The sequence below is a fragment of the Antechinus flavipes genome, chromosome 1 (assembly GCF_016432865.1).
Source record: "Antechinus flavipes isolate AdamAnt ecotype Samford, QLD, Australia chromosome 1, AdamAnt_v2, whole genome shotgun sequence".
NCBI lineage: Eukaryota > Metazoa > Chordata > Mammalia > Dasyuromorphia > Dasyuridae > Antechinus > Antechinus flavipes.
The window spans coordinates 155,093,835-155,113,027 of record NC_067398.1 but is presented as its reverse complement, the minus strand read 5'-3'; the positions used below and the strand labels follow the sequence as shown (position 1 = coordinate 155,113,027).

At 33.9% G+C, this 19,193-nt stretch overlaps 1 protein-coding gene across 1 annotated transcript in view; it reads left to right on the top strand.

Annotated features, from left to right (window-relative positions):
* CMYA5 (cardiomyopathy associated 5) overlaps positions 1-15,145 on the top strand; it is a 107,051-nt gene extending 91,906 nt beyond the window's left edge. Inside the window, exons 11-13 of the mRNA XM_051991766.1 lie at positions 3,419-3,518; positions 7,314-7,487; positions 13,453-15,145. Coding sequence (XP_051847726.1) covers positions 3,419-3,518; positions 7,314-7,487; positions 13,453-13,699 — 521 coding nt within the window. The 3' untranslated portion in view covers positions 13,700-15,145. The remainder of the gene's footprint in view (positions 1-3,418; positions 3,519-7,313; positions 7,488-13,452) is intronic.
* Positions 15,146-19,193: the final 4,048 nt, after the last annotated feature.

Genomic DNA, 19,193 nt, shown 5'->3' with positions numbered 1-19,193 from the left:
ACTTTTATGAGAATAGTTCATTCACCCATGCAAGGGTATCTTTGATGAAAATGCAAGAAGAAAATAAGACACATATTAGTGGATACTCTTCTATTGCATATCAATATTTTTTTTATGAATCATAAAATACAGATCACACTTAATGAAAATCAAAATTCAGTTAATGTGAATATAATACATGAGTTAATTGACATTTTTAATCCATGCCTATATTGACTGTCTTTTAAAAAAAAATTATAACTTTTTATTGACAGAACTCTATTGCATATCAATATTTAGAGCTGAAAGGTGGAAAGAATTTAAGTTATTGTTATTTTTTAAAATTTCAGAACAGTATTTGATACAGTAAGATAAAATAGCGTTAAAGGCTCTGTTGAAAGAAGCTATTTAATATACTTATGTCAAAATCATATAAAATTCTGTAGAGATAACTTTGTTCAATGAACCCCTGAGTATCAATATCAAGTAAGACATTAGCTCCCCTAAGGTATTTTTCAGTGTCTTGGAAGGTAGACCATGCCCTTTTCAGAGTATTAGTAGAATGATTCCCTCTCAATGGTATGGTTCTACAAATGTTTCTATTTATAGCATGTTGTACTAATTACATTGAGTCTGACTACACTATGAATTCTTATTGATGAAATCTATAGTCATTCAAAAGAATTGGCTTATGCCCACTAAAGCCACAAAGTAAATAAAAAATGAATACTGTTCAGTTGATAACATGAAATGTAAGTCTAACATATTGAGTAGTTCATTGATATATATATCCATATATATATATCCTCTATCAATCAACCAATTAACAAACATTTCTTTAAGCATCTACTATGTGCCAAATACTGGGGGTATGAATTTAAAACATGAAACAATTCCTACTCACAAGAATTTTACATTTTATTGAATAATTGATGATATATACAAATATGAATATATACAGTATATACAGTCATTAAATATAAGGAGCTTTGGGAATGAGGGCACTACCAGCTGTGGAGATCAGGAAAAGTTTTATAAAGAAGATGATTCTTGAACTGCATCTTGAAGAAAAATTCTAGGTGATGGACATGAAGAGGGAGTAACTTTTAGGCATGGGGAATGAGCAGTGCAAAATCATGGTTATGAGCAATGAAATGTGTGGGGAACACAGAGAGGGTCAGTTTGGCTGAAGTGTAGAGTATAGGGAAAGAATTAATACAAGATAGGGCTGGAATGATCAATTGGAACCATGTTAATTGAAAAAAAATTGAAAATTGAAATTTGTATTTGGAAAATTGAATTGAAATGGAAAAAATTGAATTAAAAAAAAGAAAAAAAACTAATATTATCTCTGGAGAAGATTCTAATTATCCAGGGTGAGGGAGCAAACAAATAAACAAATAAATAGGGAGCCACTGGAGATTATTGAATAGAAAAGTGACATGATCAGAGCTATTCTTAAAGAAAAGTACTTTGACAGCTATGTGAAAGATAATTGTCCTGAGGAGGAACTTTAGGTAGGGAGAACAATTAGAAGGTGATGGCGATAAACTAGGAGAGTTGGATATGGATATGCTGGAGTGAGCTCTAACCAGCTTGGATTATGTAAGCCTCAGAAATAGGCAACTACTACAAATCCAGCATTGGTTTATTACTTTGTTGACTGCTTTAACAATGTGCTAATTCAGATTAAACTGAAAAATATGTATTTAGTTCCTACCTCCCTCCCCCAAAGGGCCTGGTTGTTAAACATTTACCAGCATACTTCTGTATTGCTCTATAAACATTGCTTAAACTCTGCAGGAGAGCTTAGGGAATGAAATTTTCACCAGACTAAAGGCCTGGTGATTGTAGGCTAATAATAAAAATAATAATTCTGATAATAATATTTGCTTTCTGTCCATTATTGTGTATTTGAACCTCATAGCACCCATAGTGAGAGGTGATAGATAGTTCATTGGCCCAGAATTGAATAGGGGAAGAGCAATAGTTTGGATCATATTTTAGGAATTGTGCAGCATTTTCACTGATCCTCTATTGTTTGCTGCCACAAATGTTCATCTTTTTAACAGCAGTATTCCCTCAGTGATGTTCTATAGTTACAAATTATGGAAGACTATGATCTCTGAACAGCAAAAATTGTAGGTATCATAAAAAGCAATGAAAAGACACATAGTAGACATAAGTAGACTGCAACATATTTCCAACAATGACGTACATAAGGATTCATATGATTAGAAAGGCTGTAAGAAGTCTGTCTCAGTCCTTAATCTTAGTGCTTTCCTTCTGAAGTTGTAGTAAATCCTGAAATTATACTAAATTCATCCTGGATTCTGGTCATTTCTGGGAGTACTCAGTGAAGTGACCAACTCCCAGCTCTGTTCTGGCTCCATGTTGCTCCATGAGATGACCATTGTTTTTTACGTTGATTTGATCAAATTACATTCTTAGAATTAGAGTGCCTTACTATATTTTTTAGAATGTTTTAATCTGCAACTCTGGATCAGCCATAACAATATTGCCAAGTTTTGTTTGTATATAACTTTTTTTGGTATTTTGACTACCTTATTAGAGTGAGGTCCTTGAAAGCAAGAATTGCTTTTTTGCCTGTCTTAGTATCTTCAATGCTTAGCATAATCCTCAGAACATATTAGGTACTTAATCCTTGTTGATTGAAAAAAGGAGGTGAGTCAGAAAAGAATAGATAAAACCTTCAGAGGGAAGTTTCTAGCTCAAAGAGAAGATTCTCTGAAGAGAATCCGTGGAAAAATTTGTATAAAAATCAAATAAAATGAGGAGACATGAAAGAGTTGTTATCTGTAATGATGGAGAGAGTTCCCCTACTTGATGAAACCATATGTTATAGCTTCTACCTATTTGTACATTTGTAGCAGTTGCCATACAATGGGACTTGAGTGGGAATCAAAATAGGCCTGGATTCTGGTCATTTCTGGGAGTACTCAGTGAAGTGACCAACTCCCAGCTCTGTCCTGGCTCCATGTTGCTCCATGAGACGACCATTGTTTTTTACATTGATTTGATCAAATTATATTCTTAGAATTAGAGTGCCTTACTATATTTTTTAGAATGTTTTAATCTGCAACTCTGGATCAGCCATAACAATATTGCCAAGTCATGGTCAGTACCAAAATTATATCATTAAAAATGAATGCTGTTTTACAGAAAGGGCCATTCAGTTCCTTAAGGAAACTCCCATTATCACAGACATTGGAGTTGTCTAATGTATGGATGGATTTTTTCACCCCAGAATTTTGCTTTTCCCAGTCAATCACTCCTAGAAAAGCTCTTTAGAAGCTGAATATCTCAATGTCTTCCTTCAGAGGAAGTAGAGAGCTCCACTTATCCAGTTGAGGTCCAAGTGATCCAGACCTTCCTCACTGTGATAGTATTGTAATACTCTTTTCTAAATTTGCAACAGGAACCAGATTTCTCCTACTGAGAGAGACTGCTCACCCTGCACTACAGATCTCTTCAGATGGGACAGTAATCCGCTTTACAGAGAGAAGGCGACTCACTGAGTAAGTAGAATCCCAAGCAGGAAAAATTCTGATACCTCAGCTATGTAACCTTCTATTAAATGTGTCAATCTAGAATTGATTTTATATTCAACTGAAGTGTCTGTGTGAGAAATAAAATTCAGATGTGCACACATACACGATACCAAAATATTTATACACATATTTATGTCAACCAATATTATTAATAACTCGCTATGTACCAGACATTATGTTAAAGACTAGAATGAAACAGTCCCTGCCTTTAAGTAGCTTACATTATATTGGGGAAGAAAACACGAACATATATAAGTACATGAATAATAAATACAAAATGAATACAAGGGTACTTTAGGTCTGATAGATGGATAGATAATGTTTATCTGTAAACATCAACATATATAAACATAAATCTATCTCTGTATATAACATATAAAGTAGACCCCAACTATTTTGTATTATTTCACTATATTATGTATGTAAAAACAAATATAACATAATTAGGCTCAATATTGACCTAGGATCAATTGATATGTGCAGAAAAGGTTATAAATATATAACCCAGAAAGAAGTCTAACATAAAAAGTATATATATTTTTCACTTTTGTTATTTTTTGTCTCTTTTTTTATAATATGGCTAGTATAGAAATATATTTTGTATGGCTTTACATCTATAGTTGATATAATGTTGCTTGCCTTCTCAATGCAAGAGAGACTGAAGAGGGGGAGGGACTGAAGTGAGGCGGAGAATTTGGAAGGCAAAGTTAAAAAAAAGTTTTAAATAAATAAATAATGTGATTTGAAGTCTAAAATAAAACTCTAAATAAAAACAATAAAGAATTCCCTCTCATTTTAAAGTATCTTTTCTATATAAAAGTGAATTGAAAAGTAGCTTGGATCTATGTAAATGATAGATTTATATAGATTTTATAATCTGTGATTATATTTCTATAAAGCAGATCCAAATTATCTTGTATTCATTTTAGATAAATATATAAATTATATGAATGTATAATTAAAATGCATAGATAATGAATGTGTATGTAATTAACATATAGATAATAAATAATATATGTACAAATATACAATGAATGTAAATGGATGGATAGAGAGCACATAAATGAAATTATTAGGTAGCTAGAGCCTGCTGTATATTATGGAGATAGAGTTATAGATAGATACATAGTTTATATAGATCTATATGTGTGTGTGTATACAACAGAACCAAGCTACTTTGTATTAATTATGTATAAATTGATATATTATCCAAAGATACAATGATACAACTACTTCCTTGTATTCATTTTGTATATATAGATTTATATATATAACTTAGATATAACTTGTTATCTTATAATACATTATATAATATTTAACATAATGTATACTGATAATATATCTATGTACAAAATGAATAAAAGAGTATATTATAGAATAAGATTATTAAAATGTCTAAAATGTATTCACAATTATATATTATATTATTTATATATTCATATATGAGCTATATATTATTCATTATATGTTATGTTTTATATTATATATTATTATATGACATCATGTTATATATAATACATGGTATATAATTGTCACATGTTGTTAATATAAATTAAATAATTTTTATATAAATTTATGTTTATAATTGTCATATGTAATTTAATATATTTTTATATTGTCATGATATATAGATGATATACCTATATAAACAAAATGAATACAAAGGAGTTTGATTCTGTTTTATATAGCTGTATCTATATAAATCTATAAATTAAAACACAAAATGAATATGATAGATTGGGTATATTACAAAAATTACTTATTTTCATATTTGTTATTTATATATATACATACATATGCACACACATGTGTATAACTATATATGTATGTGTGCATATATACATATATTTATAAACACACATAGAAACCTTTCGGTTCAAAACTAGACAGTTTTACTGTCTTTATTGAAAGAAAAAGTACTGCTTTTTAAATTTTACTTCTTTCTGTATTACATGCTCAACTTAAAAAGTCCAAGTTGATTCTATTTTAACCTTCTCTAACTAAAGTATTTTTTTCCTTTTAATCAACCCCTTTGAAAATGACTGGGGGGGAGGGAATGACCCCCATGGACACATTAAAATCATTTTGATAATCTCACCCAAGTTGTTCTTTTCCATGGTGAAAATTTCAAAATTAGAAGTTTCACAAGAGGAAGGCTATAGGAAAAAAAAGAAAAAATCCTACTACACAATATGAGTATCAAATTAAATAACGGATTCCAAAGTGCAAACACTGAGGTGTAAGATATTGTTATTGTCATGATCAAATCCAGATATTTACTAGGAACAGGTTATTATCATGGAACAATCTAAAAGCTTTCATTTATCACTAGTGGCAGTATTTTATAATAATTTAGCACAAGAAGATAGCTTATTTGCTATAGTTCTGTAAAACAAATTTCTTTAAGAAATAGATGACATAAAGAATAATACAGACATACTCTTTGGTTTGTAGGAGCATCATTTACAATCCTAGGCAAATCTTTCGGTAAATTACACAACTTGCTATCACACCATTTGGTCAATCGCAAATCTTTAATATTATTCCTATAGAATTGACTGCCCCTTTTAACACTATTTCACTTAATATCATAATTGTTGGGACTTTATTTGCATCAAGCATCAATAAAAGATCATAGGCAGAATATATCTAAAAAGAAAATATCAGAAAAGATGATGCAGTTGTTGACCTGGGATAATCGAGTATCTGGGGGGATTTACCAATAATATTTTGGTCATGGCCATTTTTCTCTGATGATGCTACAAATAGGGGGACAAGATTTAGAAAAGTCCAAGTACGTTAATCAGTTTCTCATATGTTAAACTTGAAAAGGCAGAAAGTGCTGCATAAACATTAACATCACTGAAAGTAGAAAAGCTTCCTTGTTGCCTTAACTATTTTAAGAAGAAACTGAATGAGTCACCCACCATTACTAATAAAGAGGGAAGAAATATTAGAGGTTGCTTCATAACAATCTTTCTGTCACAGAAGTAACTAAAGCATGGCAACAGGAACTCTTCATCTAGCATCATGGGAGGTTAGTGCATTCATCATTCAAGGGCACTAATGATGCTCCCAAGAGTCCTTCGAGAGTCAACCAAAACTCTTCTGAAAACCTGACTAAATAATAGCATAAAGAAAACCAGTTTTATTATTACTTATGTTATTGTTTGTATTTAATATGTTGTTTTTAATTGTTCATTATGAATGCATAGAATATTGATACTTGAAATTAAATTAGTTGCCCACATGCAGGTTTGGGGATGGAAGAAAAGCTATGGAATCTGCTTCTCTTAAGATGCACTGGATGATTTCCACTTCTATGATACTGAAAGAGAACTTATATTGGATTCATGTTCCTGAATTTACTTTTTGCTATTTAAAATAGAAATCCTTTCATTACTCTTCATCTTTTTGTTATATTGGATTTAACTCAATTCAGTTCATATTAAGTGTCTGTTATGTATAAGATACTATGTCTAATTCTTCTATCCCCAATGAAGGTGAAATATGGTAAATGCACAAGAATGGAAAGTAGATTTATAGAACAAGTATTGAGGATTTCAGAAAAATCTTAGTGACTGGTCAAACAAATTTGAAAGTACAGTGATGCAAGAAATGTCTTAGTCCCTTTCTGGCAAATCCGAGAAAATTTTGACTCACAAATAAAGTAGACTATAACAACTGTGAACATTCATGAAATAAACATATTGCAATCATTGTACTTGGTGACTATTTTAATTTTATGCATGTTACCTACAGAACTCCATCTGTTCTGGGTGAGCAACTACCTCCCTGTGGCCAACATTACTGGGAAACCACAGTAACAGACTGTCCAGCATATCGTCTTGGAATCTGCTCCAGTTCTAACATGCAAGGCAGTGCTCTGGGACAGGGAAATGCTTCTTGGTATATGCACTGTTCTGAGCCACAGAGGTAAGTTTAAATCTACATGGGTATAAAAGAGATGTGTTTATGTATATTATTATTTATGTGTATTATGTGTTTATATGTGGTACTTTAAGGCAGTGTGCACTGTCTTAAAATCTGAAATAGTCATAAATTTGTTATTAGTGTTTGTGGATTGGTCTTTAAAGATTATTAACCTTTGTTGGTCTTGAAGAAATGGGCCAAGTTAGAACACATTAGGTGTTGTCTTTAACAAATGAAAGAATAAAAAGTATTCACTAAGCACTTGCTATGTGTCAGTCATTAGGGTAAGTTCTGGGGATATAAATACAAAATCCCTGTTCTCAGGAAGTTTACATTCTAATGAAGCACACAATCATTGATAGAAGAGTATTGACTAGAAAAGGGAATAATGATCAGAGAAATGACAAAGAAACATAGAATAATAGGGCAGAGATTTGATTATAGTTCTCCTAGAAAAAGGTGAAAAGGGTTAAGGCAGGGGGAAAGAGAAGGAAAGGAAATGACCAAAGTGGGAAATGTAGGGAATGAATGATGAAGAAAGTCCCTAAACTGTTATAAACTGCAACCTAGTGCTTAACTCTTACAGAGTAATTAGAAGCAGCTAGGCCACACAGTTAATAGAGAAATGGGCCTGGAGCCAGGAAGACTTAAATTGAAATTTAGTCTCAGGCATTTACTAGCTATGTGACCCTGGGCATGTCAGTCTCTGTCTGCCCTCAGTTTCATAGTCTGTGAAACAGAGATAATAACAGCATCTAACAATCAAGGTAGTTGTGAAGATCAAATGAAAAAGCACATAAAAATGCTTTGAAAATCTTTAAGTGCTATATAAATTATAGCTTTCTTATTACAAGGGAAGGAACACATACAGTTAGGAAGACTGGTAAAGATTTTGTGCAAAAAATGATTGTTGAGGGAAAAAACCAAACCTTGAAGGAAATAATAAAATTCTCCCTAATTTTTGAGACCTAATCCAAATTCCATCTCTTTCATAAATCTTCTCCAACAATTCTTTTTATTTGTTGTTATTGGTTTTTTTTTTTTTCAGTTATATATGACCAATCATGACCCCATGGAGTAGAGCAGACCAAGTCCTTCTATCCTGCACTACTTTCTTGAATTCTGACCAAGTTCATTATTCCCTGTGACTCTATCCAACTCATTCTCTGCTGGCCCCCTTTCCCTTTGCTTTCAGTCTTCCCAACATCAGGTTCTTTTCCAGTGGGTCTCATCTTCTCATTATGTCCCTGAAATATTTAAGCTTAAGCTTTAGCATTTATCTTTCCAGTGAATAGTCTGGATTAATTTCTTTAAATATTGACTGATTTGATCTTCTTGCTGTCCAAAATTCTCAAAAGTCTTTTCTAGCACTACATTTGAAAGCATTGATTTTGAAGTGCTCAGCTTCTCTTATAGTCCAATTCTCCCAGCCAAATGTTACTACCAAAAAAAAAAAACCACCCATACCTTTAACGTACAAATCTTTGTCAGCAAAGTGATGACTCTGCTTTTTAATATGCTGTTCTTATTTGCCATAGCTTTCCTTTCAAGGAGTAAGCATCTTTTAATTTCATAGCTATAGTTATCATTTACAGTGATCTTTAAACCCAAGAATATAAAATCTGACACTGCTTCCATTTCTTCTCCCTCTTTGTGCCAGAATATGATGGAACCAGTTGCCAACAACTCTATCCTACAATAATTTCTTTCCTTTCTACTATCCATAACAAATTATATGTATCACACATTTGGGTACTTAATTGTGGGCTACAGTCCAGAAGCTCAGGGGTTCTCTTGAGTAGCACTGTTATATTTTGTCTTGTATTATCCTCTAATTGTTTTATGCCTGTAAGTTTTGTCTCATCTACTAAATTCTGAGTTCTTTGTGGGACAAGAACATCAAATCCTTTTGTACTCTCTTTCTCCTACACCTGCCTAGCACAGGACTAGATAGTCATTCAGTCAATAAGCATTTATTAAGCACTTATTGTGTTTGAGACACTGTACTAGGCAGTGGGGATAAAAAAAAAAAAAAGCAAAAGACAGTTCCTGCTCTTAAGGAGCTTACAGTCTAATAGGGAGATAATATGCAAGTAAATAGGTATCAATAAGTTGTATGTAGAATCATTATGAAATAGTGAAGAGAGGGAAGTCACTAAAATTAAGAAGGGTTTGGAAAGGCTTCCTAGAGAAGATGAAATTTTAGTTGGTACTTGAAGGAAATCAAGGAAGCTAGTAGGCTGAGATCAGGAGGCAGTATATTCCAGGAATAGGGGATAGCCAAAGAAAATGCCCGGAGTCAAGAGATGGAGTGTTTTATTCAGAACAAAAAGGAGGGCAGTGTATTTGTATCAGAGACTATGTGGTAGGAAATTGGATGTCAGAAGCCTGGATAGGAAGGCCAGGTTAATGCCAGAGGATGTTATATTTGATTCTAGAGGTGATAGGAAGCCATTGGAATTCTTTGGGTATAGGGGTGACATTTCTGGGCCTTAGGAAAATTATAACAGAGGGATTGAGATGAGGAAAGACAGGCAGACTCACCAGCAGGTCATTACAACAGTCCAAGTTTGAGGTAATGAGAGCTTGCACTAGGGTAATAGCGGTGCCAGAAAAAAAAAGGCTTTTGGGAGATGTTGCAAAGTGATGGGCCTTAGCAACAGATTGGATGTGGAGAAGAAGGTGAGAGATAATAGGGAGTTGAGGATGACAGTAAAGTTGCAAACCTTGTAGTAATAAGAACCCAACCCATACCTTTAACATACAAATCTGTGGTAGTAATAGGAGAGCAAGGGGAATGAAAAGAGTTCAGTTTTAGACTGTTAAGTTTAAGATATTTATTAGACATCCAATTCAAGGTTTCTGAAAGGCAGTGGAAGATATGAAATTGAAAGCCAGCAGAACGTTTAGGGTAGAATATGCAGAAATGAAAATGATAACCATAGAGATGGTAATTAAATCCATGGAAAGCAATAAAATCACCAAGTAAAATAATATATAAAGGGTCCAGAACAGAATCCTTTGGGACTCTTATAGTAAGAGGGCATAACCTAGATGAAAATCCAGCAAAGGAGAATGGGAAGGAATGATCGGGTAGGAGAAATTGAAGAGAGTGGTATTTCAAAAATCTAAAAAGAAGAGAATATCTAGGAAAAGATGGTGATTAACTGTCAAAGGTTATAAAGAGGTCAAGAAAAATGAGGATTGAGAAAAGGCCATTAGATTGTGCAGTTAAGAGATAATTAACTTTGGGGAGAACAGTTTCTAGGGAAAGATGGGGTCAGAAGCTGAATTGTAAAGGATAACAAAAAGAGTGAGAGGAGAAAAAGCAAGCCTTCTCATGGCATTTAGCTATAAAAGGAATTGAAAAATCAAGTGAGGGTTTCTTGAGGATGAGGGAGACATGAGCTTTGAAGACAGGTGATAGAGTGAAAATGACTGAAAGAATTATCACGTGGAGGAGATGAGATGGAATGGAATTAATGGGCTTAGCCTCAATAAGGAATAAAGCCACTTTATCATATGAAGCAGGGATGGAAGGTAATGGCAGAAAACATTTCAGTGATATGAGATAAGTAAAAAGAAACAAGAGGAAGGTCATGGCAAATAGCCTCAATTATTTCTTTAAAATATGAGGCAAAATTCTTACCTGAAATGAGGTTTGAAGACGGATGAAACAGTCTGGAAGAGTTAGTATGGAGAGTGAGTCAATAAGGGAAGTGTAAAAGGATTGCCTAGCAGCAGTGAAGGCCCAATTTCATGAAACATAAATGTGGAGTGGATTCAAGCAGAATAGTTGTATGATTTTGCCTACTTTTATTTGAGGGTACATGTATGTAGGAGTTAAGGCTATGAATGGTGGGGAGTCATCCAAGGCTGAAGCTTGATGTAATGTAGTCAGTGATACGATAAGGTCCATGGCTTGAGAAGAGGACAATGTTGAATTGGTTCTCAAAGTGTTGAGATAAGGAAAAGAGGAGCGAATGGTCTGTACTAGTGGGATACCCTGGAAAAAATTTAAGGGATTGGTGGATTGGAAATCATATCATGGATAAAGAGTAGTTTGGTTGGGGAAAACAAAGGGAGAGATGCATTTGTGGTTGATCAAGATCAAGAACATGACCATCTTTGAGTGTGGCTGAAGTGGAATGGAAGAATATATAGTGGGAAATGAGTAGATTAAGGAACTGAGTGATTAGGGTGTTTGAGAATCAATATGTAAGTTGAAATTCTTTAATATAAAAAAAAAAAGAAGATGAGAAGGAGAGGAAAAAATATGAACCAAGTATGGAACTCATTGAAGAAGATAGGGGAATGAGATGGAAATCAGTAAATAATAGCTACCATTATTTTGATTAGATGGTAGATATGAATTATATGAACCTCAAAGGAGGAGAGTAAATAGGTACATAGAAAGTTCTCAACCGATAATTATTGAATTGAATAAATTTGAATCTGGGAGGAATCTGGGAACACTTTGGTGTTGTGGGAAAGTCTCAGAGTCAGAAGATCTGGATTCTAGTCTTGTCTCTGTAACTTATATTTGTGTTATGTTAGGAAAATTGTAGCCTCAGTTTCTTCATTTGCAAAAAAGAAGAGTTTGACTAAATTACCTCTCAGTTCCTTTCAACTCTACAACCCATAAAAACAACTACAGCTTGGTCCCATTAGTGTGAATAAGCCCATGAAGAGGTGGCATAATTTGAATTCACACTATTTAAAGTATAATTATATGTAAAATATATTAACTGGTTCCAACCCAATATAAATAAGCAATGAAAATGTTTGAATGAAAATCTGAATAATAGACTACTTCACACGCTTTGTTATTCACATTAATGAGAATCTAACTATGTATAAGAAAATGATGTTATTGACAATTGTTATTGAAGTTGTGAAATGGGATCAATTTGTGAGGGAAGTAATTGAGGACCAGCCAAGTTCACTAAAGTGTAGTATGGGAAAAGGGAGTTAGATATTTGTAATGCAGCTGGAAAAATTGGAGATGTGTTGCTAAGCTTTAAAAACCAAACAGAAGAATTTACATTTTATCTTGGAGGCAAATGAGAGTCATTGGATTTTAGTGATCTTGGAGCTAGCACAAAAAAGAAAGATAGGATTGTAGATTTCTGGCTGGAAGAGATTTAACAGCCACTGAATCCAACCCCTCATTTAACAGATGGACAAACTTAGGTGGAGAGAGGTTGACTTGCTTGATTCACATAATTAGTTAAGTGTCTGAGGAAAAATGTTAATTTAGATTCCAAGTGCAACTTTCTCTCCACTGTACCAATCGTTGCTTCGGAAATCAGCTAGTCTAATTCTCTCATTTTATGGGATGAACAAAGTACAGGCTAGAGAGATTAAGTGACTGGTCTGAGGTCACACAGACAGTAAATGGCCAAGTTGGAATTTTGACTCCAAATTCAACATTCTTTCTGTTGCCCTGTCCATCTTTCTAAAGAATGAAGCTGAGCAAAATTATTCTTCTTTTCTTCAACAAACTTGAACAGAGGTCCTTATGTAAATTATAAAACTGTAAAATTAATTCATCCTCAGGGAAGCAAGACAGCAGAACATTTTCTGATACATAGAAGCCTCCACGGAGTTTTTTATTCAGAAGAATGACAGTCAATGAATGGAACAGCTGAAAGGTGTAGGCAGTTGGAAAAGAATGAAAATTTTTTGGGAAAAAAGTCAAAAGGTTGAAGAGGGTCATATTGACTATTCTGAGATGGCCTTTTTTATAACAGGATGGAAGGAAATATTTAAAATCCTAGTCAACAAGGGTTCTTGTTATGGTTATACTTGAGTCACCAGGAAGGGTCCAGTTAAACACTGGGCAAGACATTATTTGCTAGGCCATCCTTTGTATTCTGGCTAATAGCTGCTAAGTTAATCAAGGTATATTGTTTTCATAGCTCAGATTTATTTTAATTTCTATACTTTTCATTCTGTTTCATTTCAGGTATAAATTTTTCAGCAATGGCACTGTGAGCAACGTCCACGTGACTGAACATGCAGTCAGAGTGGGCATCCTGCTAGACTACAGCAACCAGAGACTTTTATTCATAAATGCTGAGAGTGGGCAACTGCTCTTCACCATCAGGCACAGGTTCACTGGGCCCATTCACCCTGCCTTTGCCCTAGAGAAGCCTGGACAATTCACCCTGCACCTGGGGAAAGAGCCGCCAGATTTTTTGAGGCATAAATAATGATTTGCTTTCAAAATAGTGTTATTTGGAGGAGAAAGAATTCACATTTAAGGGGTCTGTTCTTTCTATGGATCCTCAGTACATGTGCCCACATTCACACACACAACTACTAATGATAATATTACATATGCTAATAATAACAGCACACACAGGACAACATTACCTTTCATTTGTGTGGCCTTGGGTCAGAAAAAAGGTTGAACAACCCCATGCCCATTGAGTTATACATTGTGATGTATACTCAAAATAAATTTCTAAAGTAAAAGTTTGGGTTAGATCTGTGGGTCAAAATGGAGAGAGCCACATTCATGCAAAGAAATTCTCTCTTCTTCATTATCAAGGAAATAATTACCATGATGGACAGTGGAGGAAAAGGAAAGTGGGAATGATGATGATCTACCATATGAATGAGTTGCTTCTCCCACTAAAGGAATATCTGACTCTTTCCACAAGGGAATAAAACATAACATGTCCTAAGACATTTCATCATGACAAAATGAGTCCCAGATGTGGAATAATATCTCTCACTCTGAAATATGTTATTGTTGTAAAAGTTATAATGAACTATTGTATAATATTGTATACTCTTGTACATGAGCCCCTTTTCTCTCAAAATCAAAATGTAGACACTACTAGACTTTAGGAATTTGCTTTTCTATAAATAAATGGATAGAAAATATAAAATAAAAATGGTGGCCATGAAGATGTTATTATACACAATGAATTATAGATCAACTTATCTATATATTTTATATATCAACTTATCTTCTCAGGAATACCTGGGAAAAGCTGATGGGTGTTATATCTCTGTAGGGGCTGATTTTTGATTAATTTTTAAAATATGAAAATGATACTTCAAATTCTTCCAAAAAAAGTATCAGTTCATAAACAAGATCAGCTATGAGAAAAAGAGGGAATTTTTATGTTTATTTAAGTTATTGCTTCACATTAGATATAGTTTTTAATAACATGTTATAGCTTTTAAGAGCACATTGTAGTTTTTAAGAGCATGTGATTTTTTTTAACACCTTTTGTCATTACATCAGTCATTTATGAAAACAATGACAAAAACAATTCTTTTCAGACCTCGCATACTGAATTCCTTCCCCATGTAACAAGGAAAAACAACCAACAAACCCATTCACCTACCCAATCACACTCAGACACACACACACACACACACACACACACACACACACACACACACATCTGCTTCAATGACTACATCTGAAAACATATTCAACTTTCTGCTGTAATATTCCCTGATCTTGAGCCCAGATCAATCTGGCTCAAGAAAGCTGATGGTTGAATTTTGAGTGTGAGCATTTGCACCTGGGAAATTGGCTGACAATAAAATTAGATCTTGATTTATTGTTATGGGTAATGTCTAGACTTATGAAAGTTATGGGGAAAATATTATTAATGCAGATTAAACTTTAAACTGTGTTCTGTGTACTTTTTTTGTTTGGAAAGCCAGTTGTTAAACCTTTATCAACATATCTCTTACAGTCCCCTCCAGATAAAATATTAAAAAACACTCAAAATCAAAGAATAATCTTAGAGCAGACAAATCTTGACATGCCTTTAAGAATAATGTTGCTCTCATTTTGGGGGGAGAAGTTTTATGTGTGTGTATGTGTGTGTGTGTGTGTGTGTGTGTGTGTGTATGTGTGTGTGTTTGTGTGCATGTTTATTTATTTTCTGAATCTCTCAGCTAGAAAGGATTTCGGAGGTCCTCTGGTTTGACCTGCATATGAATAAGAATCCCTTTGACAGCATCCCCAACAAGGGATTCTCCAGACCTATCTGACGATCCCTTGGAAAGGAGGCACTACTACCTCTTGAAACAGACCAATCCACAATTGGCAGCTCTAATTATTAAGATTTTTCTTCTACATAAAACTTAAATCCGTCTTGGTTATTTCTACCCATTGTTCCTAGTTATGACTTTTGGAATTGAGCAGGACAAATCTAATCTTTCTTCTAAATGGAAAGTCCTTCCAATTCTTGATTACACTTATTCTGTCCCCTTTATCTTCTGGTTTTTGGATTAAGCATAATCAGTTTCTCCAACAGACAATCATGGTATAGTTACGTGTCCCCTTGTCATCCTGGTCACTGGATTAGCTCCGGTATGCAAGATGCGAAATCAAAATTGGGGGTAGAAATGGTGACTTAATTAAATATATATATGTTAAATATATGGAAAAGAAAAGGAAGCTCTATTTGCAATGTACAATTTTTGAAACATTCGTATATAGCTATATGTATATATAGTTTGTGTACACATATATGTATATCTGTGTGTATATATAGTCTGATCAAGATTGAGTATAGTGGATGTATCACCTCCCTCCTCTGGGACATTATATCTCTTTTAGGAAGTATAAGTTGGTGTGAGTTTTCTGTTTGTAAGGAGATAATGTTGAGCTCACACTACACTGAAATGACTCAGTATCTTTTTCCATGTAAACTGTCATCTAGACCCATCTCCTTGCTTTTATATTTGTGGAGCTGACTTTTTTTTTACTTTTTGATTATCCTTATTAAATTTTGCCTTACTAGATTTGGCCCAACATTATAGCTTGTCTATATCTTCTTTAAATCCCAACTCTCATCCAACACATTAGCCATGGCTCCCAGCTTTATATCATTTGAAAATTTGATAAGCATGCCATCTGGGCCACAAAGCAAGTCATTAACACAACTATTAAGCAGCCCAGAGTCAAGGACAAGTCCCTGGAGTGCTTCATTAAAACATCTCTCCAAGATGATATCGACCCACTGATGAGTAATCTTTGCATCTGATCATTTAATCAGTTCTGAATGCACTTAACTATATTATCATCTAGCTCATATCTTTCCATTTTATTCACAAAGATAGTAGGAGACACATTATCAAATACTTGTTCAAAAACAGGTAAATTATACTGTAGTATTTCGCGGTCTAGCAATCTAGTAACCTGATTGAAAAAAGAAAACAAAAGAAATGTGATTAGTTCAGTATGACCTGCTCTAAAATAAATGGACATGTAAAATATATATACACATGTGTGTATGCATACATATTTACATTATGTATGTATGTATAAATGAATGAAATGCTTACTATGAGCCAAGCACTTGCTGGGGATAAAGATACAAAAAGTCTGGACTAAGGAATCGAGACATCCTATGATAATTCAATGTTTCTAAGGTAAAAAGAAATTTCAAAATAGATTTTTTTATTCTTCTCAGGTAGTTTAGAGGACCATTGGTTTGGAATAGGAAGGGATCTTGGATGCTATCTTCTTTACCCTATCATTTTACATAAGAGAATAATGAGACTTGTCCAATATTGCATAGGCAATAAATGGCAGCATTGAGATGTAAAGCTGGGTCTAGCCTGGTAACTCCATAGTGCCCAGAGTTCTAGATCTGAAACCAGAAAGACTCATCTTTTCTGAGTTTAAATTTTTAAAAAATGTCATTCTCAAATGAAGGGGTGAAAGAAGTATTTATTTATTTATTTTGCTGAGGCAATTGGGATTAAGTGACTTGCCCAGGGTCACACAGCCAGGTTGTTAAGTCCTATAGTTAAGTGTGTGAGGTCACATTTGAACTCAGGTCCTCCTGACTTCAGGGCTGGTGCTCTATCTACTGCCCCACCTAGCTGCCCCAGGGGTGAGTACTTTTTAAAAGAAATATTTCCCATCTTTTCAAAGGAGACATGATACAGATGTAAAGTCTGACTCCTAGCAAAGATTTTAGAGAAATTTGCCATTTCCTTCCCCAGTTCATTTCCCTCAGAAACTGAGGCAAGTCATTTGAAGAAAGTCATACAACTAGGAAGTGTCTGAGGCCAAATTTGAACCAGCACCATGCTCCTACTCTAATTAGATCAGGGATTCCTTATTTATTTGAGTCATGGACCCCTTTGATAATCTGGTGAAACCCAGGGACCCATTGTCAGAATCATGTTTTTAAATACATAAAACATAATACATAGAATTACAAAGGAACCAAGTATATTGCAATACAGCTATCAAAATATTTTTTAAAACACAAAAGTTCATAAATTTCAGGTTATGGACTTGAACAAGAGTTACAATGGTTTCATTTTCAAAGTCTCAAGTTTCACATTTCACTTTGGGTTATTTTTTTTGTTTGATTGGCAGTTTATTAAGCATACTTCTTTGTTACCTTTTCTGTAATCTTTTAAATTATTTACACATGGATTGGCTTAAAATGTATTTCATAGAAAATATCTAAAAAGGAAAATAAAAAGAAACTGCATATATATGGATAATCAGCTGAAATTATCTAAAAAAGAAAATAAAAAGAAACTTCATATATATATTTATATATAGGGATAATCAACTGAAATGTACGGAAGAAGCCCTTTAATTTAATCTGTTGTTCTTACTAAAGATGCTTATGAAATCTCAATAGGTTCCTTTCATCTCCTTTGATTGTGCACTGGAAACCAGGTGTTCTTTCCACATTCATCAGGAATCTAAATCTGTTTTAAATATTCTACTGTGAAGACTGAATGAGAGCATTTTTAATGGAAGCTCATTTACATGGCTAGTAGAAGACCCCATTCTTCCCCATTTAGTTTTTATGCTAAGCACACTTTGGCCTTAGAATTGGAAATTGGTACCTAGCCTCTAGTTTTCTCCTTTTTGTGCTCTTAGAGAGAGTTGTGGGTGGATGTCCAATGTCATTTTCCTTTAGGAATGTATTATGGCCACTTAGGAGAACTGAAGTATAAGGGGTAGGTCAGAACTCCTGCAGCTTTCCCTAAAATGTAAAAAACCTATTCAGAAGTGCCACTTTGATTTTTTTTTTCATTCTTGCCTTTCACCAGGGTGCTCCTCGTGAGCTTTTGTAAAAATATTATAATAGGACAATATGTATTATATTGCTTAAGAAACTTTTAAGAGTCACAAATTATCCGTGCCAATGTTTTTAGAAGGATTTTTTTTATCATAAAGTTTTATCTTTATATACCCCATGGCCTAGCACCCCAACTCTGTGGTTACATAGATCTGGTTCAACCTTAGAAGGCATTTCATACAAATCTCTCTATGGCTTATGATTTCTTATTTCTCTGCTCCTGTTCCCTCTTCCCTCCCCCAAACCTGCACTTTGGTCCCACCTGGGGATTTCCTGGGAATATTCAAATATAGTTTATGTCTAAGTCTTTTTTGAAAGACTTATGCAAGTAGTTAGGCTAATGAAACATTTTAAGTTCACAGATCTAAAGTTAGAAGGCTATTCAGAGGCCATTTCCTCCTTTTGCAGATGAAGAAATGGAAGATCATGGAGCTTATGTGATTTGCTCAAGGTTACATCGTAAGTAGTAAGCGTCAGAGATGAGATATGAACATAGGTGTTCAGTGTTTGTTCCTCTGTACAATCCTGCCAACATTTACAGGACAGGCTTTATTTCATCCTATAGAAAGCACAAAACACAAAAGACTTGGAGTCAAGCCCATAAACAGTCAGGATG